The sequence below is a fragment of the Myotis yumanensis genome, unplaced genomic scaffold (assembly GCF_028538775.1).
Source record: "Myotis yumanensis isolate MYYU_CA2020_CCGP unplaced genomic scaffold, mMyoYum1.0.hap1 SCAF_1, whole genome shotgun sequence".
NCBI lineage: Eukaryota > Metazoa > Chordata > Mammalia > Chiroptera > Vespertilionidae > Myotis > Myotis yumanensis.
The window spans coordinates 37,531,487-37,557,129 of record NW_027223752.1 but is presented as its reverse complement, the minus strand read 5'-3'; the positions used below and the strand labels follow the sequence as shown (position 1 = coordinate 37,557,129).

The window sequence follows — 25,643 nt, the reverse complement described above, 5'->3', positions numbered from 1 at the left end:
CTTCACTGGATTATGCAGATCTTCCAAATGTTAACACATTGATCTGGCATAAAAAAAAATCATGATCATTAATATCACCAATGAACTCCTTGGAAAAGACTTTAAGTATTGAGAAGTCAAGCTCACAGGAGTGAATTTAAAAATTCCTATTTTTTGCCTGGAAACTCAGATTTTATCATTGGCCAACAAATACAATTCATTATTTTCCTTGAAGTAGCAGGCTAACTTTGTCCACTGTTGAGAAAATATTGCCAAATATTCAAAGCTGAATAATATTGTTTGTCAGTTCTTCTTTCAAGTCAAGATGGTGTTCCATTTAAAAATACAGCTGGCTCAGCTTGCAGGGCAAAACAGCCCAGTGCTTCTGCCGCCAGCCAGTGTACTTTGGTATGCAGCGGAAGTGCTCGATGAGTGCTTCCCAGTTCCCTACACAGGGTTCTAAAAAGGTCGGTTCTCAGGGTCCAGGTTTAATAACACGAATGGCTCTCACTGCTTCACCCTGGCACCTGTAAGTGACACTGGCATCAGTTTTTCCTGAGCATGGATGGCAGTGAAGTCACCAGCTGTCTTAATCATTCACCATTACTTGTGCAGCCTCAATATAAATGGCAATACAGTGAAAAAAGCAAGTGACATTGTCGTGTCATTATGAGAATCATTTGGCACTCAACAGGTCTGAAAGGTCTTGGGATTGTCACAGAAATGTGTGGACCATTGCCCCAGGCCAGCGATTTCCAACCTTTTTGCACCTCATGGCAAACAAACTAATTACTAAAATTCTGTGGCACACCAAAAAATGTATTTTTTGTTGACCTGACAAAAAAAGAAAAAAGGTATAATTTTAACTCATTCACACCAGCCAGCTATTGTTGTGTTGGCTGTTGGTTTTTGTTGGTTTTTGACAATCTAAGAGAAAAGAGGTCAGTGCCTCTGACTAAATAGTCAGGCATTGCACGCTTTAAAAATTCTTGTGGCACACAGGTTGAATATTGCTGCCCTAGGCAATTTCACCTGGCTCTGAATATCAGCGGTAGGCCAGTAACTTATACACCTTGAATCTCTTCTGAGTTCTGGACTCTGGCTTTCTGGGACATCACTTATTTCCCTTTCTTCTAATCTTTTTTGCTTGTTTCTCATCTCTGAGGAATTCAAATCTCCTGTTTCTTTCTCATCTCACCTAGAACATTTGAATCCTCAAGGCATAGTTTTCAACCACTTTTTCATCTTGTTCTTTCTCCAAGTGAGCTCACTCAGTCTCATGGTTACATGGGAGAATACATCCTAATTTAGACCTCTGTCCACATTTTCTTCCCTGAGCTCCAGATTCATCCAGTAGGAGGCCTTCAATAAATATCTGTTATATAGACAACTGTACAAAGAATGTTTTGAAGGGTTGATTTGGGTGACAGAAAACTGATAGCTTTCATTTGAAATTCCCTTCAGAAAAACCTGCTTCCAGGTAGCTCAGTTGGTTAGAGTGTCGTTCTGATACGCCAAGGTTGTGGGTTTGATCCCCAGTCAGGGCACATACAAGATTCAACCAATGAATGCATAAATAAGTGGAACAACGAATTGATGTCTGGCTCTCTTTCCCTCCCTACCTTTCTCTCTCTCTCTAAAAAATATCAATTAAGCCCAACCAGTATGGCTCAGTGGTTGAGCATCGACCTATGAACCAGGAGGTCATAGTCAGATTCCTGGTCAGGGCACATGCCTGGGTTTCGGGCTCAATCCCCAGTGGGGGCGTACAGGAGGCAGCCGATCAGTGATTCTCTCTCATCTCCCGTGCTAAGTTTCTGTCCAATGTTCATCAAGAATTTCAGAGTGAATAGTACTTAAATATTTCCCCCATTTTTGTTAAGTTTATTAAGAGGCCTTAGCTGAGAAGAAAAACACAGAAGGCCTGTTCTGCCTGGTGTGTTCTCTCCTGTGGTGGATATTTCTCTTTTTGCAAATTACTAAGAATCAAAGGTATATGTTGTGGGTATATACTCGGTACATGTGGGGGATCAGTTATTTCTTGGCTCATGCTTATGAGTTGTTTGTTGTAGAAAGAGTAAATGTCATAAACTAGAAATCTGTTTCTTTACCCCTTTCCTTAGCAATATTGTTTTTTTTCCTCCTGTTTTTAAAAAATATATATTTTATTGATTTTTTTACAGAGAGGAAGGGAGAGGGATAGAGAGTTAGAAACATCGATGAGAGAGAAACATCAATCAGCTGCCTCCTGCACACTCCCTACTGGGGATGTGCCCGCAACCCAGATACATGCCCTTGACCGGAATTGAACCTGGGACCCTTCAGTCCGCAGGCCGACGCTCTATCCACTGAGCCAAACCGGCCAGGGCCTGTTTTAAAGATTGATTTCTAAACTCATATTTTAAATTTATTGATTGCAAGTGCTTTTGTTTACATGAACAGTTTTCTACAGCTTTGTCTTCTCTGTCCTCGCCAATAAAACGGTAGAATATTTTAATCTTGCACTTTAGCACCAGAGTTAGCATCTTTCCATGATGCAAGGCTTACACATACTATGTTGTAATTGTTGGCCTTAAACAAATAGCTAATATTTCTCTAGCAAAATGGGTTTATTCAGGAACAACAAACAGTTGTAATTCAGGACATGCAGTCTAAAGTGCACCACGTGCAAGTCCAGAGAAACAAAGGAGAGCAGAAGCTTTTTGGGGGACTTGGGAGGGGCTGCTGTAAAGGAAGAATCCACTGGAGGAAACTGGAAGGTCAGGGTCTGGTGACTTTTCATTGGCTGAGCTGTGGCAGCCTCCCATTGGCTGAGCTGTTAAGGTGGAAACCTCTCTTCCTGCTGAGGTAGTCAAGTTATACCACTTCCTGTGAGAGGTGCAAGGTCCATCTCTTCCTGCTGGGGTCAGTCCTGTGCTTTGAGTGATGTGTGTGAGCGTTCTCTCTTCCAGCCTCCCAACCTCACTTTCAATGAGCTTTCTGTTTATTTTCACATAATCACATCTCTGCTGCCTCGACCTCTCATTTTTTTTCCATCCTGGTGACCTGGCACCACCATCTTCCCACACCTGCAAACCAGAAACCTGAGATCACCTCTAGGATCTCCCTCACTCCACACATCCCCTTGGGGTTATGGTGCTATTGAGCCTGCCTCTCCTAAGCTCTTGGAATCTGTTCCTTGTTTTGATTTGTGCTGCTCCACCCCCTGGGGCCACTGCAGTCTGGCACTTACAGGTTTCAAGTTTCTGATCTGGATGCTTCCAGTCCTTTGCTGCCCTTGTCAAAATGCAAATCTGATCACCACCCACCCATCCACACCCACTCCCATCCCTCCGGAAGGAAAAACAGTACTGCTTCATAGTGTCTGCTGACATTCAGTGATTTGTGTATATTGGTACTAGCCCTGCAGGTTGGGCACTGCCTCCTTATCATCACAGTAACTGATGCGCAGGGATCTTGGGAAGCTTTTCCGAAGCCACGGTCCTGAAGGGACCGAGTCTGGGATGTGAACCCAGATCTATCTCCAAAAACCATTTCCTTTTCCCCTTTGTTTTCCTAATTTCTTAGCATTGCAGTCAAGGATATTCATGATCTGGCTGGGGTATATGTACCTAAAAGTTGGAATTTTTAAAAAACATAATAGACTGTTAACTTCCCAAATAACTGAATATTTAAAAGAACTTAAGACTTTTCATTCTCAGAGATACAAATGAGGTTGTATTCCATCCCCGTAGCATATAAAATACTTTATAATAAGAAAAGCATAATATGCTAATTAGACCGGACAGCCAAACAACCTTCCAGATGTCCTTCTGGACAACCTTCCGGACAAAGCTGGGGCTGTGAGGGCTGAGGTAAACATCCATGGCTGCGAGGGCCGAGCCCCTTGCACGAATTTCGTGCATCGGGCCTCTAGTCATTAATAATATAAGAACTAATACTTGCTTCCTACCAGGACTATTCAGAGTGCTTTGCTCATGGCAACTCATTCAGTCCTCACAAAGGACAAGGACAAAACAATAAAATTAATGAAACAATAAAATTAATTAATTCACCTGACCTGAATATCTCTTGAAGCAGAAAGAAAAATTAGTGAGTAGACCAATACCCAAGTTATTTTATGTTATAAAACAGGGGCCCAAGTCCAAATGCTATTCAGGTTATAAAGTGTTAAAAAAAGAAGCAAAATGTGTGACAATACATGGCCTGAAAAACCCTAAATATATACCGTCTGGCTTCTTCCAGAAACAGTTTGCAGACTCCTGTTGTTTAAAAAAAATGTTCCTAACTTGTTCTGGGCAAGGACTTTCTTCAATAATGTAATTCACCTCCTTCTGAAAAGAAATTAGCATTCTGATAAAATGCTTAAGTGATTTTCTTGATAAACTCTAATGGATTTAAGATTTGTTCTGGGGAACCAGTCTTCCACCCACCCACTTGATTGACAGTCACGAATCTACTGTTCTTCATAAACCTTCTTTTTGCATTGAGTCTAGGATGATTGTATAACCGTTTTTCTGTCCTGAGTCTGAGTCTTTGAATTGGCTTCTAAGAAGTCTTTTGCTTTGCATTAGGACAGTGATGGCGAACCTATGACATGCGTGTCAGAGGTGACACGCGAACTCGTTTTTTTGGTTGATTTTTCTTTGTTAAATGGCATTTAAGTATATAAAATAAATATCAAAAATATAAATCTTTGTTTTACTATGGTTGCAAATATCAAAAAATTTCTATATGTGACACGGCACCAGAGTTAAGTTAGGGTTTTTCAAAATGCTGACACGCCGAGCTCAAAAGGTTCGCCATCACTGCATTAGGATTATAACGAAACTTTGACATATGCTCATAACTGTAACTGTTAAGCTTTCTTTTTAAAATGAGTGGCAGTTTTGCCCTAGCTGGCTTGGCTCAGTGGGTAGAGCGTCAGCCTGTGGACTGAAGGGTCATGGGTTCAGTTCTGGTCAAGGCCATACACCGGGGTTGCAGGCTTGATCCCCAGTAGGGGCATGCAGGAGGCAGCCGGTCAATGATTCTCATCATTGCTGTTTCTCTCTCTCCCTCTCCCTTCCTCTCTGAAATCAATAAAAGTATATTTAAAAAAATAAAATGGAGGTTTAGAAAAATTCTTTCTGAAACATTTAGACAGAAAACAGTTCCTATAATGGAACAACAACAGCAAAAAAAAATTACTACGTCTCTGAAGGAAAATGATTTGACAGCAAATTCAGCCAAGTGGATCCTTCAAGTGCAAAAATAGCAAAACGATATTTTCAGATACAGAGACTCAAAAATGCCTACATACCTTTCATGGAAAAGTGACTTACAGTTGCGTGTCAGCTACCTGAGAGATGAGTGAAAGTAAACTGCAGTAGAGAGAAATTATAATTTTAAAAGGCCGGGCAGTGGGCGATAAAACCATTTAAACTCAGAGTTAAGTCTAAATAATGAATTGTAGTTATAAATATTAATGAAAATGTAAAAAAACTACTCTGTATTTAGGACCATCTTCTTACCTACTTTGATCTAAAAGTCAGTGCATTAAATCTGGTAACTCGGTCAATGAAGGTTGGATGCTAGGGGCAAAGAATGTAAAGAAAATGGCCAAAGGAAAAAATATGTGAGGCACTAAAATTCTAGGGAAGCCCTCACAGGAAGCAGGTTAGATTCAAATAAGCCATTAAAAAAATTACATTTCCCTCAGCAGACTTATCTTTCAAAAGATGAAATTCAAATTGGCATTGGCAAAACAGATCTGTGTAAAGAACAGCAGAAGCTAAGAGTGAGACAATGATCGGTGGGCTTTGGGTGGGGGGAGCTTCCCATTGTAGCATCAACATGACAGGGACTGGAAATACTCTGTCACTAAGGCCAGCTTCTTTCTCCTCGCTTGTCCTGTTAAAAGGAGTCTTGCGTCAATATTGATGGACCTACTATTTTTCCCTCTTTATTTTGGCTGAAGCCAAATTTATAGCATTTCACCCTGAGCGTCTATTTCAACCTTGAAAAGGACAATTGTCAACCACTGGAACATGGAAAACTATTTGTAAAATAAAATTTTATAGATAAACGGTTACGGGGAAAACTATAAATATGATCGTCATGAAGTAAATACTAGTAGAAGGAACATGGTGAGACCTAGCACAGTGGTTCAAGGGATTTGGCTGCTTCTTTGTCTTGGGGCCAGCAGACTGCCCTTTGCCTCGCACAGGTGTCTGCTCTGTGGAAGGTAGGAATAGTCCACCCTGGCTGGTTTTCTTCTCTTGTGTGGGCATGAGAGCTCTCCACTGCCCTTGGGAGTGAGGGAGAGGAAGCAGAGTGTGCCCTCTGGGTGTTCCTGTCTCAGCTGTATCGTTTCTCTTCCTGATGACGGTCCCCCAGCCCTGTCTCTCTCAATGTCAGCAGAAATTCTACGCTTTAGGCAGGCCTGCCGCACCCTGGCCTAATCTTCAAGGCAGATACAGACGTCCCCTGCTTTTTCTTTTGGCCTTGTTTGGGGAGGGATCCCTAATCCCACCTGTGTCCACATCTCCAACCTGCCCCGACCTTCTCCTGATTCTCCTGTTAGAGTTCTCTGCAACAAGAGTCAAAGAAGTTTTTCTGTACACCTTGACTTTCCTGATCGTCTGATTTGCATGTATTTATTATTCTAGGTTGGCAACAGAGATGATTCCAATCTTTATATAAATGTGAAGCTGAAGGCTGCAGAAGAGGTGAGGCCAGAACAGCAGTGTCGTCACCCCCACCTCACCCCAAGTCCTGCCTGCTACCCTTGCCCTTGGTGCCCCTCCCCATAAAACCTTTTCTCGCCCCCAGCAGACTTTCATTTATGTTGCAAGTCAGAAATGGGTGACTTAGAGCTGCAGCCTCTGGTTTACCCTTGAATATTTTCTAATCAGTGATCTGCCTGCTTCCCAACGAGCGGGAATAGTGGACATGAAATTGCTGAAGTGCAGTGATGACAATTAAGTGAATGATGAGTGGGTCAAAATGAGAGACTGATTTTTCAGAACATAGGGTGAAATGATTTAAACACCGCATGGTTTGTTTTAGTCATATCTGTATGTCTCAAGTTCTCTTGCTGAACACCTGTTTTAAATGTTCATTTTTGCAGATTGGGATCAAAGCCACTCACATTAAGTTATCAAGAACGGCCACAGAAGCTGAGGTGAGCTTTTAGGAACTGAGTGTGAAGAGGGCAGCTGAAGGCTTTCCTCTCTGGTTTTGGTTTAATAGAACTTTAGGGATTGATACATTCAGCATACAGAAGACCTCCAGGTAATTCTTTCTCCACAGACTCTGCCTCCAGAAAATCTTTGAAAATACCTACGGAGTAAATGGTGCAGAGCTAGGGTGTGAATGTTTGGTACTCAGAGTGTGATTGCAGCAGCATTTGTTTCTAAATCACCTGCAGTGTTGATTAAAAAATGACCCCTTGCCTGTAGTTATATGCATCTTAAAAACCAAATGTGCATTTCATTTATATGATGCTCCAGAATAAGCAGAACAGCCCAGCCGGTGTGGCTCAGTGGTTGAGCATCGACCTATGAACCAGGAGGTCACGGTTTAATTCCCTGGTAAGGGCACATGCCTGGGTTCCGGGCTTGATCCCTAGTAGGGGGCATGCAGGAGGCAACCCATCAATGAGTCTCATCATTGATGTTTCTATTTCTCTCTCCCTCTCCCTTCCTCTCTGAAATCAATAAAAGCATTTTTTTAAAAGAATAAGTCTGTGATTAAAATCAACTGTGGTTGCTTGTAGATAGTGGGTTAACTGAAGGGGCAAGAGGTTAGAAGAAATTTCTGAAGCCATGGAAATGTTCTGTATCTGCAGTGTCCAATAGGGTAGCCACTAGCCCCCTGTGGCCATTTAATTAAAATGAAAGAAAATTTTAAAATTCAGTTCTTCCGTTGTATTAGCCACATTTCAAGTATTCAGTAACCACTATTGTATTGTAAGTTGTGTAATAGAGAACATTTCTGTTATCACAGAAATCTTGATTTAGACCACGGTGACTGGGTATTATTGTTGAAGTTCTTAGTTCTTTGATGGGTTTCTTACCAGACCCCTGGTGACTATGTTCTGTGGTAAAGTAGAATTCTCTCAGGATTCAAGCGGAGGTACATTTTTTTAAAAAAATACATTTTATTGATTTTTTACAAAGAGGAAGGGAGAGGGATAGAGAGTTAGAAACATCGATGAGAGAGAAACATTGATCAGCTGCCTCCTGCACACCCCCTACTGGGGTTGTGCCCACAACCAAGGTACATGCCCCTGACCGGAATTGAACCCGGGACCCTTCAGTCCGCAGGCCGACGCTCTATCCACTGAGCCAAACCAGCCAGGGCAAGAGGAGGTACATTTTGAGATGATTACAATTAAACTCTTAGGGGGCAATGGGACAACCTTCCTTTTGACTTGGAAAGTGTTTCTCCACCCTTTGATTTCTGTGTGACACACAGATTGTATGTGGTATTGTTTTTAGGTATTAAAGTACATTACGTCTTTGAATGAAGACCACACCATACATGGGTTCATCGTGCAGCTACCTTTAGATTCAGAGAATCCCATTAACACTGAAGCAGTGGTCAATGCTATTGCACCTGAAAAGGATGTAGATGGGTGAGTGTGGTTAACTTTCTACATCACATTGCATGGTTCCAAATATAAATAATATACTTGCTTCTAAAGAGTAAAAACACCTAAATTACCTTTATTTCCCCCTTCATTGCTTTCACTGTTTTAGATTGACTAACATCAGTGCTGGAAAACTTGCTAGAGGTGACCTAAATGACTGTTTCATCCCTTGTACACCTAAAGGATGCCTGGAACTCATCAAAGGGACAGGTAAAAACCAAAAGCAAAGCACCGTTTCTTAGAGCCTGGCCTTGACACGTGCAGGTACAGAGGAGGTTCATTGTGGGCCCTGCAAATATGGACTTGATCGGCATGAGGACCGATCTGCTAGGGGGCTTTACCTAAATCCTCAGTATTCTCAACAAGCCTATGAAATGGGTACTCTCATTGTTCAAAAGCTGAGAAAACAGGCTCAGAAAGATTGAGTAATTTGTCCAAGAGGCAGCAGAGCCAAGTTCAAAGCAATTTGTGTGTGTGTGTATTCGGGAGGGGGGGTGGGGGCTCTGTGGTAGTAAGAATTAAGATAATATGTAGGGGTACAATGTGAAAAGTCCCCACCTCCCCAGTGGGCACCTAGACCGATGTCTGGAAACCATCTCTGAACAATTGGCTATATTACCTCATCACCTAAGGAGCACCTTGGTATTTTGATTTCATCACAAGTCCTTTAGCAGAGCTTATTTTTTACGAGGAAGTGTGTCCTGTGTAGAGGAAGTGGATCAGAAGTTTGAAGTGGAAAGTGCTGGCCTGTGTAAAAGAAAATGTTCTGTGGTTAGTGAGAAAAGGTCAAACGATAAGCCTGTGACAGCTATGGCTGTTCAGTCCCACCACTAAGTTTATATTCTGCAGCCTATTTAGCAGTTTGTTGCAACTTGATAAAAACCAATCCCATGAGCCACAGCAGCTATAGGCTTCTGCTTCCTCTAGTCTAACGGCTAGTGAAGCTGCCATTAGTTTAAACACTTCACACTTTGAGGGCTTTACTTCTAGATGTTTGTGGTGTTAGCATTATATAGAAGCTTATCTTTTTTGGATAAAATTAATGTTTTGCAAGAAGCACAACTTAAGCACCAACTGCCTTAAGCACTTCAGCCACAGCTTAGGTAGGGGGCTCCGGAGGAGTCTTTGATACTTTATTTCTGCTCTTTTCCTAGCTCATTCTCAGACTCCGTTTGGTGGCCCCGAGCAGCTCCAGCCTTGTTCCATTCTTGTGCCTAGCAGTCATGGGATTGGATCTCATTGGCCAGGGGATGAAATACGGTCACATATCCACTGTTGGGTGCTCGCCCAGACCATTTCTATTAAGTAGAGTATGTCAGTCGAGAAAAGGACATGGGTATAGTGCCAGAAGGACGGATGCTGAGTAGCCAAAAAGAAAGCTTTCTACCACAGTTAAATTCCCCTTTTTCACTTTCCAGCAAATAACCCTATGGATCAGGCCCTAAGCCACAAGAAAGTTAGATGAGGAACTGCATAAATACGCTTACCCAAGGTGGAAAGAATCACCAATATGTATTAATCTAATTTCCCTCACGTCCCTTCACCCCGTTGCATGCCTCCTATTTGTCATCACTATTTTTTCCACGGAGTTGAATCTGATGTCTTCTTCCATATGGCTGTTTATTAGCTGTATGTCACGGTTTCTTTTTTTTCTTTAGTGTAGGTTTTCTTCCCACTCTCCGGTGACTGAATGAATGTATCTTGGCTTAAGCAGCTCTCAAAAAACCCCCAGCAAGAAAGACACATGTGCTGCAAGCCTCCAGCGTGCTTGGGTCTGGGGTGACCCTGTGCATTCCTATAGTGCTTGCTAGAACATTTTGGAACGGTTTGAGGCCTTGCCCTGCTGCATCCGGAGCAAGGTTATAGAAATTTCAGACAATTGCAAAAAAAAAAAAAGAAAAAGAAAGAAAGACAGACACTTGTACAGGACCAATTTGTAGCTAAAACCCTAGAGTTGAGAATATTATTTCCTAAGAAAGAGTGTTTTTGGAAAATTTCTTATTGGTGCTCTGAATCTGTTTCCGTACACTTGTTCTGAATTTTCCCACATAGGTGACATGCGAAGGAGGGCGGCTCCCCCCAGTTCTCTGATGCACACTGGTTTTTCTTGCAGGGGTGCAGATTGCCGGGAGGCACGCTGTGGTGATCGGGCGCAGTAAAATAGTCGGTGCCCCCATGCATGACTTGCTTCTGTGGAACCACGCCACAGTGACCACCTGCCACTCCAAGACTGCCAATCTAGACAAGGAGGTAGGGGCTCCAGCATGGAGTGGAAGATGATGATGGTGATGTGTGTGTGTGTGTGTGTGTGTGTGTATTTGTGTGCGTGTGCATGTGTGTGGTGGCGTGTTCTCACTTAATGGGAACAACTAACATTTAAGTGCCAGAAACTATCGTGTACTTTACCTCATTATCTCATTTATCCTAACAATTCTATGATTCTTCTATAACAGTTCTGTGATTCTTGTCTCATTTTGTAAGATGAAAAAACGAATTCACATGGAGCACTTGCCCAAGGTTATGCAGATTTTGTTCTGACTATATTCTTTCTGTACCAGTCTCCTCTGTGGCAGATAGGGATTGGCAGAGTAAGAACTGGGATTGACTCCTGGCAGCCAGATCCCAAACTGCTAAGAATGGTGGCCTCAGAGATAAAGGTGCTTCGGGGGGAAATGTGTGGACAGAGGTCCCATGACACCCGTCAAAGCTTGTTCTTGCCCCCTGCTTCAGATTCCTGAGCCCAGGGATTCTCGTCTGTACACGTCCTGTTGGCAGTGCAGTCTCTTAAATGTGGAGAGAGCAGGAGAGAGGCCGGGCACCTTCTCTTAAAATTGTCGCCAAGCAGCCTTCTGCGGGAGGTGGGAGTTCCCACATTTCACAGGGAGCAGTCTTTGGATAGTTTTCATTCAGGACATCATCCTAGGCCTGTGGTTCTTATCAAGTTCCCCATTTGGTAAAGTACCTTTTGAAAGGGGGGCTTTTGACATGTATAGGAAGGAGCAGAGCATCCAGAGATCTGTCAGTGAGTGGCCTGCAGAAAATAGCTGATGACGGTGAAAATCTCCTGCAGGGATGGAAGGAAATTCCTTTCCACATCTAGATTTTTTTATGTTTCGCTTTTAATTTCTGAAGTCAGAATCCTCTCTCCTTAGGTAAATAAAGGTGACATCCTGGTGGTTGCCGTTGGTCAGCCTGAAATGGTGAAAGGGGAGTGGATCAAACCCGGGGCAATAGTCATCGACTGTGGAATCAACTACGTCCCAGGTGAGTGTTGCTGGGAGAGGAAGGTGGGTCTGGTGGAGGGCTGGGCTGAGGAAGATGTCTAGGTCATCAGGTGAAGCCTCAGTGAGAATCCCTGGTCCTGTTTTAGGCTGAAGTGCTGAGGTTCAGTGTGATGGGCCTGCCCATGGGTGCTTGCAGTCAGTAGATGGGACGTCCCTCCTGGCAGGCAGGCAGGCCAGCTTGACGGCAGAACCCGTGGTTTTAGCCGCTGCTATGCAGCTCCCAAGATGACTTTGTCCAGGGAGAAGACTGCACAGGGGGCAAGAGGGAGGTTTTACAAGAAAAAGAAGGGGTTTGACCTCCTTTTTCTAGGCTGAGAGGGTAAAGCCTTACAGGCACATCCATAGCTGTCCTTGGCATCCTTCTCCCTAATTCATGCCTCTCCTGTTTTTGTTTATGTTGTCACCATTCTTCCTTCCCACAGGTCTGGACCTTTTCTTCTCCCTCCCAATTATTCCCCTTATTGGATTTATTTTTATTTATTTACTAGAGGCCCGGTGCACAAAAATTTGGGCACTTGGGGGGGAAGGGGGGGTCCCTCAGCCCGGCCTGTGCCCTCTCGCAGTCTGGGACCCCTCGGGAGATAATGACCTGCTGGCTTAGGCCTGCTCCTGGGTAGCAGAGGGCAGGCCCAATCCCTAGGTGCAGCCCCTGGTCAGGCTCAGAGCAGGGCTGATTGGGGAGTTGGGGCGCCGCCCCCTGTCACTCACAGAGCAGGGCCAATCAGGGGGTTGGGGCGCTGCCCCCTGTCACTCACAGAGCAGGGCCCATCAGGGGGTTGGGGAGCTCCCCCCTGTCACTCACAGAGCAGGGCCGATCAGGGGGTTGAGGAGCTCCCCCCTGTCACTCACAGAGTAGGGCCGATAGGGGAGTTGGGGCACTGCCCCCTGTCACACACAGAGCAGGGGTGGATCAGGGGGTTGGGGCGCTGCACCCTGTCACACTCAGGGCAGGGCCAATGGGGAGGTTATGGCTCTACCCTGTCACACACAGAGCAAGGCCCATGGAGGGGGGTTGGGGCGCCATCCTCTATCACCCACAGAGTCAGGGGGATGGGGTGCCACTGCTGTCATACTCGGGGCAGGGCCGATGGAGAGGTTATGGCTCTACCCTGTCACACACAGAGCAGGGCCCATTGGGGTGGGGGGGGCAGGGCGGGTTGGGGCGCCGCACCCTGTCACACACAGAGCAGGGCCGATCACGGGATTGGGGAGCTCCCCCCTATCAGGCACAGAGCAGGGCGGATAGGGAGGTTGTGGCACGCCCCCCCCCCCCCCGTCACACACAGAGCCGCAGGGTGATCAGGGGGTTTGGGTGCTGCCCCCTGTCATGCTGATCCCAGTGCCGGGAGCCTCGCTGCTCCGCTGATCCCGGTGCTGGGAGGCATATTACCCTTTTACTATATAGAATAGAGGCCTGGTGCATGGGTGGGGTCCGGCTGGTTTGCCCTGAAGGGTGTCCTGGATCAGGGTGGGGGTCCCCACTGGGGTGCCTGGCCAGTCTGGGTGAGGGGCTGAGGGCTGTTTTCCTGAAGTGAGTGAATGAAGCTCCCAACCTCTCTTTGTTTCTTTTTTTTAATTTTTTATTCTGGGCCAGCTTTAGTTCTGAGGCCTCACTGCTGAAAACATGGATACAATGTTTCAGTCTGGCTGGGTTTCAGTCCGGAGTTTTGTTTACCTTCTTATTTGCAACATAGTATATAGTTGCTTAGAGTTGTAGCTCAGAGGCCGGCAGGTGAGGCGGGGAACGTTGGAGTCCGCAGCAAGCAAGCCTCATGCTCGCTTCCAGCTGCCTGCTGCCGGCCGCCACCTTGGCTGACGGTTAATTTGCATATACTCACTGATTAGCCAATGAAAAGGGTAGCGGTCGTACGCTAATTACCATGTTTCTCTTTTATTAGTGTAGATTTTTTTTATTTTATTGATTTTTTACAGAGAGGAAGGGAGAGGGATAGAGAGTTAGAAACATCGATGAGAGAGAAACTTCGACCAGCTGCCTCCCGCACATCTCCCACTGGGGGTGTGCCCACAACCAACGTACATGCCCCTGACCGGAATCGAACCTGGGACCCCTCAGTCCGCAGGCCGACGCTCTATCCACTGAGCCAAACCGGATTTGGCTGGATTTATTTTTAAATATTAGATTTTCTCCTCCCTTCTCTGTCCTCAGTGTCACCGTTGAGTGTAACCCTCTCAACTGGATGGACTGCTGTGAATTTCTTACCAGTCTGATGCCCATTCAGATCCATCTGTGTGCTTTGCCATATTCACCTTGATATGGGCCCATGAGCCTCCTCGTTCATGTGACTCGTCAGACTCCTTAACCCCGTCCTAGTGGCAGCCTCCTCTGGGGCCTCTTCTCACATGCACTTTGTGAAAACCTGCCTTAAGTTGTTGTAAACGGACCACATGCCCGTCCGCACATGCCTTGTTTGTCCTTTGCAGCATCTACACCTGCATCTTCAGTGGAACAGGCTGTTCTTTCTTCATGGAGTTTTCAAACATAACATTTGAAAGTACAATACAGTGTGTACCTGTACACATACCTCATAGATTCAAGAAGGAATAATCTTTAATCGAGAGACTGTTTCTCTGCATCAGACACCACCCCAGGCCTTGGGCTACACAAAACTGCATAAGCTCAGCTGTGACCTTCACTTTCAACCAACTTCCTCCCCACCTCGTCTCTGTCTGAAATGCCCCTTCTTCCTCCCAAACCTTGCCTGGTTTCCCTTCAACAAGGGATAGTGTCCTCTTTTGACAATCCTCTCTCTTCCTCCCTCCCTCCCTCCCTCATTCCCTTCCTCCTCATAAAACTTGTGCTTTTTTTATCATATGTGTCTCATACTTGGTGCCCTGTGGGCTCCTCCATGAGTCAGTCAGCTTCTCCGGGGCAGCGGTCTCTGTGGTTCCCTGTCCAGCGTACGCCTTCTAGCCGCTTTCACCCTATTGTATCTATCGAATTATTGAAGAGAGTTACAGCAAGGATGATCATTTTTCTCCCTTGCCATCTCAAATTTGAAATATAGCCACTAAGCTGCCAGGAATATTAGTCACTGTCAAGCCTTCACTGTTTTTAACCTGCCTCCCACTCTCCCTACCATGCTTTTAAGACAGTAGCTCATAAATGAGCGCTAATTTTCTTGTAGCGTAATTATCTAATGGGTGATCGAGAAAGTACTTACCTACAACTCCTCACTTTGAGCATTTGCGACGTGACATTCACACTCATTCTCTTCAAAACCTTGCATCTTCTGTGTCATATTTCTGCACTGGGCATTTTGGGGGGCTGGGGAGGGGGGAGTGCGACGGGACGACTAGATTTGAGGGAGATGAAGAAACACCTGGGTGGGGATCTTAAGTCTTGCAGTTAGGTAAGAAATTTGCAGATAAGTATGAAATGTGACTTAAACATGAAACTTACCATCCTGCTCACATTTATTCCTCATGTAGATGGTAAAATGTGAGTAAGATCAATGCACTATCTTTACTGATCATATAGGTGAATAAAAATCAATAAGGCAGGATTTTAATGTCCCCACAAGGTGGCAGAATAACTGAGTTGCAGACAGTGGGTCTTCATTTTGAAAGCACAGCTGGGTCACTTCTTGGTTCGTGTTTTGATTATTTAAATCATTTGTGTGGATAACATTATAAGTCTCTTGCCAAATAAGAATGAATTAAGGTGTATGCTTCCCTCCCCCCCCACCAAAAAAAAAGGAATATTTTAAAAGTTCAAGTGCAGAGCAGAAAGAATTGGCCAGAGGAACACATCAAAGTGTTCTTCCTGCTTGGCTTACTAAAGATAATTTGAGAAGGACTAGATCCGTGGTCGGCAAACTGCGGCTCTTTGGCCCCTTGAGTGTGGCTCTTCCTAAGCCTTAGGAGTACCCTAATTAAGTTAATAACAATGTACCTACCTATATAGTTTAAGTTTAAAAAAATTTGGCTCTCAGAAGAAATTTCAATCGTTGTACTGTTGATATTTGGCTCTGTTGACTAATGAGTTTGCCGACCACTGGACTAGATTAATAGTGGGTTTTATTTTAAGGGGTTATAAAAAGAGGGAACAGATTCCCCACCCTGGCCCAGTCCAATCTCAACTCACCCAGCACAGTGGCTTCTATAATGGACTCTATTACTGGGGGTCCCCAAATTAAATGTGAAGGAGTAAAGTCTCAGCTGGATCTTCAGTTGAATTTTGCCCCTATAATTCCCAATGAAAGAGACGTTCTAGGCCCCGGGGTATTTAACCAAGATGTTTGTTGGTTACTAAATCCATTCACTCACTTAGATTGAGAAGTGGTCGCTTTTTCCACCGACCACATCAGACTGTCCACGAAATACTATACAGACATCAGAGGGCACTCAAGTCAACCCTGTTTGATTAACCAGCAACACTGAGCTCTTCCAGTGCAGCATTTGGTTGTGTAGTACATGACATGTCTCTTACATATTGAGAAACATGAAGAAAGTGACTCACATTGGTAATAGTTAATAATAATTAAAAGAAAGAGGTGTTGGCAGGAATTAAGCTCAGATGTTATGAATCGTATCCCCTTTCCTTGCATGAGGAGAGAAACATAAGCTTCTACAACTGAGTAGTGATAAAGAATTTAAGTGACTTCCTTCAGTTCTGGGTAACTGCTCCTCAGTGAGATGCTATGTATAGTAGTCCTTTGTGCAGACGAGATGCAAAACAGATCATCAAAAGTTGAACACAATCCAGAGACAGAGAAACATTGATCAGACCATCAACCCTCAGAGAGAAGGTTAGGGGAGGGTGGCCGTAAGGGGGAGATTTCAACCAAAGGACTTGTATGCATGCATATAAGTCTAACCAATGGACACAGACACCAGGGTGGTGAGGGTATGGGGGGGGGGGGGAGGGTGGTAATGGGGGATAAGAACACATATGTAATACCTTAATCAATAAAGAAAAAAAGTGTTAAAAAAAAAAGTTGAGCACAGTATGAGAATTAAAGTCATTTCTGAAGAAGAAAAAAAAAAAAAGAAAGAGGTGTTGGGGTTTGAAGCTAGCTTCAGCGTTGGACTATTGAAACCTGTACAAAGGACACAGCCTTGACAGTATTTGCTTGACCTTTTGAGACGACATTAGTATTATGAGAGCTGCTGCTTTGTAATCTTCTAGAAACTGTCTGAAGAGTTTTTATTTATCAGCTCCTTATAGTACATAGTGAAAATCTCTTATGTGGCTAGGACGGGAAGAGAAACTCTTGGTAAGAAATTTGCAGAGTGCATTTTCAATGTCAAGAATATGCACATTTCTCACTTGGTTCTCAGCAAGCTTGTGAAATAAGTAGCATTATCCTTCCTTGCATCTTTGGACTTCTGATCAGTAAGGAGCCCACAGGGTTGAGGACTAGCAGTTAGTGGAAGAGCTGATCCCATAGCCTAGGTCTCTGGTTTCTGGCCTTTTGGCTATACAGGTCAGCCCTCAGTTAATATGGTCTGTCGGTTCTTGGAAACTGTGACTTTAAGTGAAGCAATGTGTAACGAAACCAGTTTTACCATAGACTAATTGATACAAATAAGAGTTAAGTTTCTGTGGCATATTTTTGGTCACAAAATTATCACCTAACTTCTAAATAAAGACTGAAACACTTCTAATATTAAACATCGAGATAAATGCGAGCTATACATACATTTAAGAAAGATGAGTAAAAACAAGAAAGATCATTCTTTTCCAGCCCACTTCTTCCAGTTCAGGATCATACAGCTCAGGGTGCAAGGAGGGAACCAGCCCTGGACAGGACCCCTCCCATTGCAGGGCGCGGCACACTCACGCAGTGGGGCGAGTTCTTTTCTCATTGATGTTGAATGAAGTGACATTATTTAAGGACCTGCTGTACTCTGAAGCATCCTCTCTCATTGTGGTGCTCCGATCAAAGAGAGGTCGTGAAAGGGCTACGATCCTACCAGATCCTGCCTGGGAGCCTTAGCACTGCAGGGCCTGGCCCTGTCCGCCAGCCCCTCCCCAAGTACACTGAAGCCAAGTGAGGATGCTTTCTGTGTGCGTGAGCAATGATGCATCACTAGGCTTTGTTCCCTTGAATAGCTATTCTTTGCTGGTAAGAATTGTAGTTATTCTTGTATCCTTTTAAGGGAAGTGTAATTATATTATTTGCCTCTTGCATACATTTAAGTAGCTGCTCATCTTTGGAATTGGATGTTGAATTGTTCCTCCATCTCATGCATGGAGCTTACAAAATGCTGACAGTTGCTGTAGAAACGGTATCTGGCAGCTGTGGCATAGTTGGAGGTTTGTGCACCCAAAAAAATTTCCTTTGTAGGCCTTGGCAAATTAACATTTTAAAAGGAGCTCATTATAAATTGGATAGTTGGCTTTAAGAGTAAAAAACAGTTGGTATTTTATTTGTCACTTGACAGACTACAAAAGGATTCTTTTGGTTCTGAAAAATCACTTATGCAGCGTGTGAATTTTTGCAGGTAAAATAAGTCTTTCCCTAGGAAATAGCAAACACCTGTCATCCCATAGCTTTTAGGTAAAGTGGGCACTTGAGCCAGATGGGACTACACACCCTAAACTTTACTTAGTTTTTGGAATAAGCGGTCAGAGTTGATCACTTAATTTAGAAATAAACACCAGGATTACGTTCTGACACTTTGCTTTGATGTCCCCCCCCCCCCCCCCCCCCCCCCCCCCCGTGACCAGATGACACCAAGCAGAGTGGGAGAAAAGTTGTGGGCGATGTGGCATTCAGTGAGGCCAAAGAGAGGGCGGGCTTCATCACTCCTGTTCCCGGTGGCGTCGGGCCCATGACGGTGGCAATGCTAATGCAGGTGCGTTTGAATCAAGGTTTCTATAATAGTTCTAGGAAACTGGTAGAATTCAAGTTACTGCTCTTCTCCCCAAGTAGAAATGTCATAAAACCTGCTCAGAAGCTAAGGAATGATATGAATCTGTGGAAGGAAAAAAAAAGGGAATGGAAGAACAGAGAAATAGAATCAGTCATATGAGTAGAGGGAAGTAGGGAAGGCACAATTCTACTTTACTGTGGAATAACTTAAGGGAGAGAAAGTGCAAACACTGACTTTGCTAAGTAGGATTTGGCTCTCTTGCCCTTTTTAACCCACACCAGCTGATATGGGGAGAGGCAAGCAGCCCAGAATGGAAGCATGTGAATAGATGGAGCATGAAGGTGTTCATTTTGATTGCACTTGAGTTATCCAGAATTAAGAGTTGAGGTGGAGGTTGAAATAATCACCTCTCTTAGGTTCTATTTATATTTTGGGGTTTTTTGGGTTTTTTTTTTAGAGCACAGTAGAGAGTGCAAAGCGTTTTCTGGAGAAATTTAAGCCAGGAAAGTGGCCGATTGAGCATAACAAGCTTAACCTCAAGACACCTGTTCCAAGGTAAAAATGAAGTTTTACAGGTTTAAAACTTTGTGGGTTGTTGATTTGTAGCCATGTCTACATGTATATTTACCCCTTCTGAAAGTACCATCAGTGGTTGGGGTGGGTCATGACTAGGCTGGGATTAATACCTTCCATGAATAAAGATGGATTCACCTTTCCTATATTTCTTTTAAGTGACATTGACATATCCCGATCCTGCAAGCCAAAGTCCATCAGTAAGCTGGCTCGAGAAATTGGTCTGTTCTCTGAGGAGGTGGAATTGTACGGTGAAACCAAGGCCAAAGTCCTGCTGTCAGTGCTGGACCGCCTGCGGCAGCAGCCCGACGGCAAATACGTGGTGGTGACTGGGTGCGACTTCTATTCATTTGCCAATCATATCTTAGTATTAGTCCTGATTATTATCACCAGGGGTTGCATTTGCACTTAGCATGTATGTGTGGAGGTTCCTTTACTTTGGTTTTAGCATTTTCACAGGTATTTTTATTTTAAATATATTTTTATTGATTTTAGAGAGAGGAGCGGAGAGGGAGAGAGGGATAGAATTATCCTGATGAGAGAGAATCATGGATCAGCTGCCTCCTGCATGCCCCCTATTGGGAATTGAACCTGCAACCCCCGTTGCATATGCCCTTGGCCAGAATCGAACCCAGGACCCTTCAGTCCACAGGCCGACACTCTATCCACTGAGCCAAACCAGCTAGGGCATTTCACAGGTATTTTTATCTAATTTGATCCTTATAGCCACACTGTGAGGTCAGAGTAGATTATAACCTTCAGAGATGAGAAAATTTGTCAAGTTATTCGTCTAGTAAGTGAAAAAATTGGATCTTAAAACCTGGTCTTCATATGGAATTGCTTTTTCTTAACCCCAAATTCATTAATTCGTTAGCTCTATTGAGCATTCGTTTTTATTGCTGGGCTGAGTTACATATAAAAGCTAGTTTTTGAGACTAGGTTGAGAAATTTAAATCATAGTAGTGTCTTTCTACAAGGTAAAGTGTGTTTCTCCTTACAGTGAGAACAGCTAAAGCACAGCAGTGTTTTTTGATTTAAAATCTCTTTCGTCTTCTTATTCAGGTTAGGAGTCATTCTCTAGGATCTGTTAGATCTGACTTAGTGATTCACATCAATTTAATCCCCCTAAATGTAACTTTCCTCTTTTGCTTTCACCGTGAAGAATAACTCCAACGCCCCTGGGAGAAGGGAAAAGCACGACCACAATTGGGCTGGTGCAAGCCCTCGGCGCCCACCTCCATCAGAACGTCTTCGCGTGTGTACGGCAGCCTTCTCAGGGCCCCACCTTTGGAATTAAAGGTATCCGTGGGAGTAGACCGTGGGTGGCCAGAGGACACCTGCCTCTCCCTCAGTTTTCTCTGGCCCTCTTGACCCATGAATGCTCACGGGACCCTCAGCTTTTTAGACGTTAGGAATGTCTTCCTCACACCCACCTATCGTGGTGCTTTTGGTGAAGGCTTTCATCGGATCACCCCAGCACCTGCTCCTGCTGTCACTCTGTGACACTGCACAGGGACTCCTGGGATGAGTACTATGTAGGCAGAGGTGCTTTTGTATGACTAATAGTCAATTGTCATGGTAACAATAAAGGTAATCAGTCACCATGCTGACTTTCTAGAGACATAGACAAACCCTACAGATGTCTCACCCTGTGGGAATAAGAAAAGACTACCCTGCTTGAGAATGTGCTTTATACCAGCTTTTGTGCTAAGCAGTGTATGTGTTTTATTTTATTTTCTAATGTAAGACAGTATTATCTCCATTTTGCAATAGCAACTGGGACTTCAGAGGCAGCTGGGCCAAAGGCACTAATCTTAAGTACCAGAGTGGCCCCCATGTCTATTTCAGACTCTAAAACAACACCATCAACAGTGTTCCATCTGATTGCATGAGAACACGATGTCCGTCACCGTACTTCACCTTCAGTTTTTGATAGCTGCAGTGCTGTAGACAGGTTCTTTTAATTAAAATTATTTCTATTAATTATAATTAGGTACAATCCTATTGGCTTGGTGATAGGGCATCACATATTTTGCTTGTTCTAATGATTTCTACTGTTAATTCGGGGTGCCATCTTTGCTCCTTTGCCTGTTGTTTTGATCTGTTTCATAAATGTGCTGACTTAGCTCTGCTTTTGAGCTTGTCTTAACTCCCTTACATTTGAATGAGCCTTTTTCCTTGTTCTACTTATTGAACCCAATATTCTCCTTTTCCTCATATCACAAACTGCCCCATTTTCATTGCATGGTCTCTGCCTCACCAAGAAATAAAATTTAAAAATCGATCTCAAGCTGACATTTATCTCACTGATAACTTGAAACCAGGATATTTTTTGACTGGCCTTTGGTTATTATTCCAGATACACCAGCAAAAATCTAGCAGTTAACCTGTTTCCTAATGTGTGTCTCCTACTTAGGAAGAATTGCAGTCTCTGTTTGGTGTGTATTTTAAATATTCCCCTTTTTAAAATGCCAGAGGGGTGTTTATGAGAGTGGAAAATTGAACAGGTTTGCCTTTATGTAACTATAGGCTGGGACTTCTAACAGATGTTAGGAATCACAAGGAACCTGTTTCTAAAGATAATAGTAGTAAGTCGGTATGTATGTGTTCATCAACTCAGATTTCAGTTGAGAGGCTGTTCAGCACAAGAAAGATCGAGTGTTTCAGCTTGTAGACAAAGACACTGATCAAATCCGTCCAAATGGTTGTAGAAAGTAAATAAATAATATGTGTAGCAGTTATGAAATTAATTTGATTTCCTCTGTGGAGAAACATGCCTAACATGAGCCTCACCCTTGACCTGTCCTCTAGGTGGCGCTGCAGGTGGTGGCTACTCTCAGGTCATTCCTATGGAGGAGGTAACGTGTTCTGGGATTTGGTTGACTCAGACCCTTTATTATGGCTTTTCCTTCTAGAAATTAAGCTTTATTGTAGAGATCTTAGTGGACAAATGACTTATTTCTCAGCAGAAGTGACACTTAAGGAAAAAACATCTTAATTTACAAAGTTGTGAGGTAGCTTCGTTTTTTTGACATGATAAGGACTTCAAAGTCTGGCTTTCACGGGGAATTAATAATTTTAAGCAAGTGATCAAATGAAGCATGAGATTGAGAAGAACCAACATAGAGTAAATTCAGAGTAACAAGTTCAGAAACAGGAACAGTGTATAGGCATAGAGTTGGGTTGCTCCATTGTACTCCTTGCTCACTGTTTAAAGAACATGACGTGCCGTCAGTAACTCAGTGTTGCTGTTGATCCCGGTGGGATGGTGTTTGTGGTTCCTGGACATGTCACTTAGGGGAAACCACAGTTTCTTCTGAAGACAGTCATTTATGTATTCAAGATCTGCCTGTGTCGGGGCTTTGTCCACTAGCTGTGCTGCCATCAGCTGTCCATTGGCTTTGACATGGGGATTGATTTGGTGGGAATAGAATGGATGTTGGAAAGTTAGAAGACTGATGTGGCTTCTGCTCTTTCCCAGTTTAATCTGCACCTCACTGGTGACATCCACGCCATCACTGCAGCGAATAACCTCGTTGCCGCGGCCATCGATGCCCGCATGTTCCATGAACAGACTCAGACGGACAAGGTAGGCACGGAGGTCCCATGAGCACTTTTGAAAGGGTTCAAGCACCTGAATTAATGTTGGTCCCTTGGATGCTAGTGATACAGGCAGCAAAGCAATGGAGTTCATTTAAAAGCCCTTTTCCTCCTTTTCTTTCAGGCTCTCTTTAATCGTTTGGTACCATCAGTAAATGGAGTGAGAAAGTTTTCTGATATCCAAATCCGAAGGTTACGGGTAAGCTTTTCCTTTTTCATTTTTGATATTGTATGACACTGAGTAAATGATAAGAAGCAGAGATCTCCTTAGGGTCACCTGTTTTGGGTAAAGTTACCTCCATAACCATAGTCTTTTTTCTTTTTTTTAAATATATCTTTATTGATTTCAGAGAGGAAGGGAGAGGGAAAGAGAGATAGAAACATCAATGATGAGAGAGAATCATTGATTGGCTGCCTCCTGCACATCCCCCACTGGGGATAAAGCCCGCAACCCAGGCATGTGCCCTTGGCTGGAATCGAACCTGGGACCCTTCAGTCCGCAGGCTGACGCTCTATCCACTGAGCCAAACCAGCTAGGGCGATAACCATAAGAGCGTAATCGACATAACAAAGACTGGCAGTAGAGGTTATTTCCCATTTACCTATAAGTTATAATTGGTTATCCTGAAATAAATAAAGCACTGACAACCTGCCCTCAGCTACAAAGGCTGACACCTCCTTTGTAGCATGGATAGGAGTCAGGAGACCAGCATGGCAGCATAGTGGCTTCTGACGTTTGAATCTCTGCTCTTCCCAGTACTGAGACTTTAAGCAAGAATGGTTATTTCTCTATCTTGAGTTTCTATAAAAAATATATAGTCATTAAATATACACTATACCAACCACATAGCCAGAAATCTCACTCCTAGGTATTTAACCAAGAGAAATACAAACTGTTCATACAAAAGCATGACTGTTTTTAGCAGCTCTATTTAAGAATCTCCAAAATTGAAAAAAACAACCCAAAGGTCCTTCAGTGGATGAGTGGATGAACAAACTGGCACATCTATATATATAAAAACCTAAACAACCTTTATGACCAGCCAGTAGCTATGATGCACACTGACCACCAGGGGGCAGTCGCTCAATGCAGGAGCTGCCCCCTGGTGGTCCGAGAGCTCCCACAGCCAACTTTTCATGGTCCCTCCCCCTGGTCGGCCGATTGGCCCTGATTCCAGCCAGGCTGAGGGACCCCACCCGTGCACCGGGCCTCTAGTCTTACAATATAAAGGAATGAACATTACATTCCTTGTGTGTGTTATCAACAGTAGTTATATTCTCACTTTATTTTTAATTTTTACAACTTGATATTTTGATGCTGTAAGAACACATGGAGCTCCCCTTTATCCAGAAGCATTAATTGTTTAAATTCACTCTACTTACTTTACAGCTCTGTCACTATGCATGCGTTTTTTCCTAGACTTGGAGAAAAGTGTATTTTACATAGTACAATGTTCTTTAGCTTATTTTGTTTTTACATCCACTCCCCACCCCCAATCCTATGCATCAGGGAAGGCAGTTACTACCCTATTTATAAAAGAGTTGTGTTGTGTGAGGCAGCAAAATACCATGGAAAGAGCCAGCAACTTTTAATCTTGCCTTTGTTAGTGGAACTTTCTGTTAGCTGTAGGGAGGTGCGGGACTAAATTGTTTTTTAATTGATTTTGTTTTGAGAGAGAGGAAGGGAAGAAACAGAGACAGAGAGACAGAGACATCAGATGTGACAGAGAAATACCAATTGGTTGCCTCCCATACACACCCTGACCAGGGTCCCAAATCTAGGTTTGTGCCCTGACCGGGAATCAAGCCAGCAATCTTTCGGTGCATGGGATGATGCTCAACCAACTGAGCCACACTGGCTAGCTGTGTTTTAATAGCAAATTTACAGGAATAGCACAGAAGACAGATACTAAAAACAGGACAACTAAGAAAAGTACAGTGAATGGATGGAATCTACTATTTGATTAAAAAAATGCTATAAATACCATTTACTGGTAGTTGCCATCAGTAAGAAATTTACTTGTTTTTTAAAAATCCAAATGCTGGCATTGTCCAGAAAAATTTAACAGGTTTATTTATATTGTTATAAAGTTGAACTGCTAAAACTTGTTCACTGAAACATTTTGACTTGCATTAATGCTTTATGTCCCCACATTTATATTAAATGATCCTTTAAAAAGCTCTAGGATTTGCCCTGGCCAGGTGGTTCAGTTGGTTGGAGTGTCATCCTGTATACCAAAGGTTGCAGGTTCGATTCCCAGTCAGGGTACATACTTGGGTTGTGGGTTCAATGCTGGGTCAGGGCATGTACCGAGGCAACTAATTGATGTTTCTCTCTCACATCAGTGTTTAACTGGGCTTCTCAATTGTCTGACTGAAAAGTTTGCACCTTGTTTGGGGTTGTTGAATTAGCCACAACGCTTCTTGGTCACTGCTTATTTAGGGCTAGATTTAGGAAAATGCCTCTGGTGCTCAATTATTGGGACAAACATGTTAATTTTTTTTTAATCCTCACCCAAGGATATTTTTCCATTGATTTTTAGAAAGAGGGGAAGGCGGGTGGGGCAGAGAAACATCGATGTGAGGGAGAGACATTGATTGGTTGCCTCCTGCAGGGCCCCTGACCATGATCTTGTCTGCAGTTGAGGTACATGCCCTTGACCGGACTTGAACCTGGGACCCTGCAGTCTGAAGGCTGATGTTCTGTCCACTGAGCCAAACCAGCCAAGGCC

General features: G+C 43.7%; 1 protein-coding gene and 1 non-coding gene across 2 annotated transcripts in view; both read left to right on the top strand.

The window, feature by feature from the left end:
• Positions 1–25,643, top strand: part of MTHFD1 (methylenetetrahydrofolate dehydrogenase, cyclohydrolase and formyltetrahydrofolate synthetase 1) — a 63,936-nt gene that overhangs the window by 10,938 nt on the left and 27,355 nt on the right. Inside the window, exons 3-15 of the mRNA XM_070418535.1 lie at positions 6,630–6,689; positions 7,091–7,144; positions 8,463–8,599; positions 8,724–8,824; positions 10,728–10,864; positions 11,767–11,878; positions 18,593–18,720; positions 19,196–19,293; positions 19,471–19,644; positions 20,474–20,610; positions 22,123–22,169; positions 22,793–22,900; positions 23,036–23,110. Coding sequence (XP_070274636.1) covers positions 6,630–6,689; positions 7,091–7,144; positions 8,463–8,599; positions 8,724–8,824; positions 10,728–10,864; positions 11,767–11,878; positions 18,593–18,720; positions 19,196–19,293; positions 19,471–19,644; positions 20,474–20,610; positions 22,123–22,169; positions 22,793–22,900; positions 23,036–23,110 — 1,368 coding nt within the window. The remainder of the gene's footprint in view (positions 1–6,629; positions 6,690–7,090; positions 7,145–8,462; positions 8,600–8,723; positions 8,825–10,727; positions 10,865–11,766; positions 11,879–18,592; positions 18,721–19,195; positions 19,294–19,470; positions 19,645–20,473; positions 20,611–22,122; positions 22,170–22,792; positions 22,901–23,035; positions 23,111–25,643) is intronic.
• On the top strand, positions 10,364–10,495 carry LOC139001388 (small nucleolar RNA SNORA9). Its single transcript, XR_011469981.1, has one exon. It is a non-coding gene; the product is annotated as a small nucleolar RNA SNORA9 (small nucleolar RNA).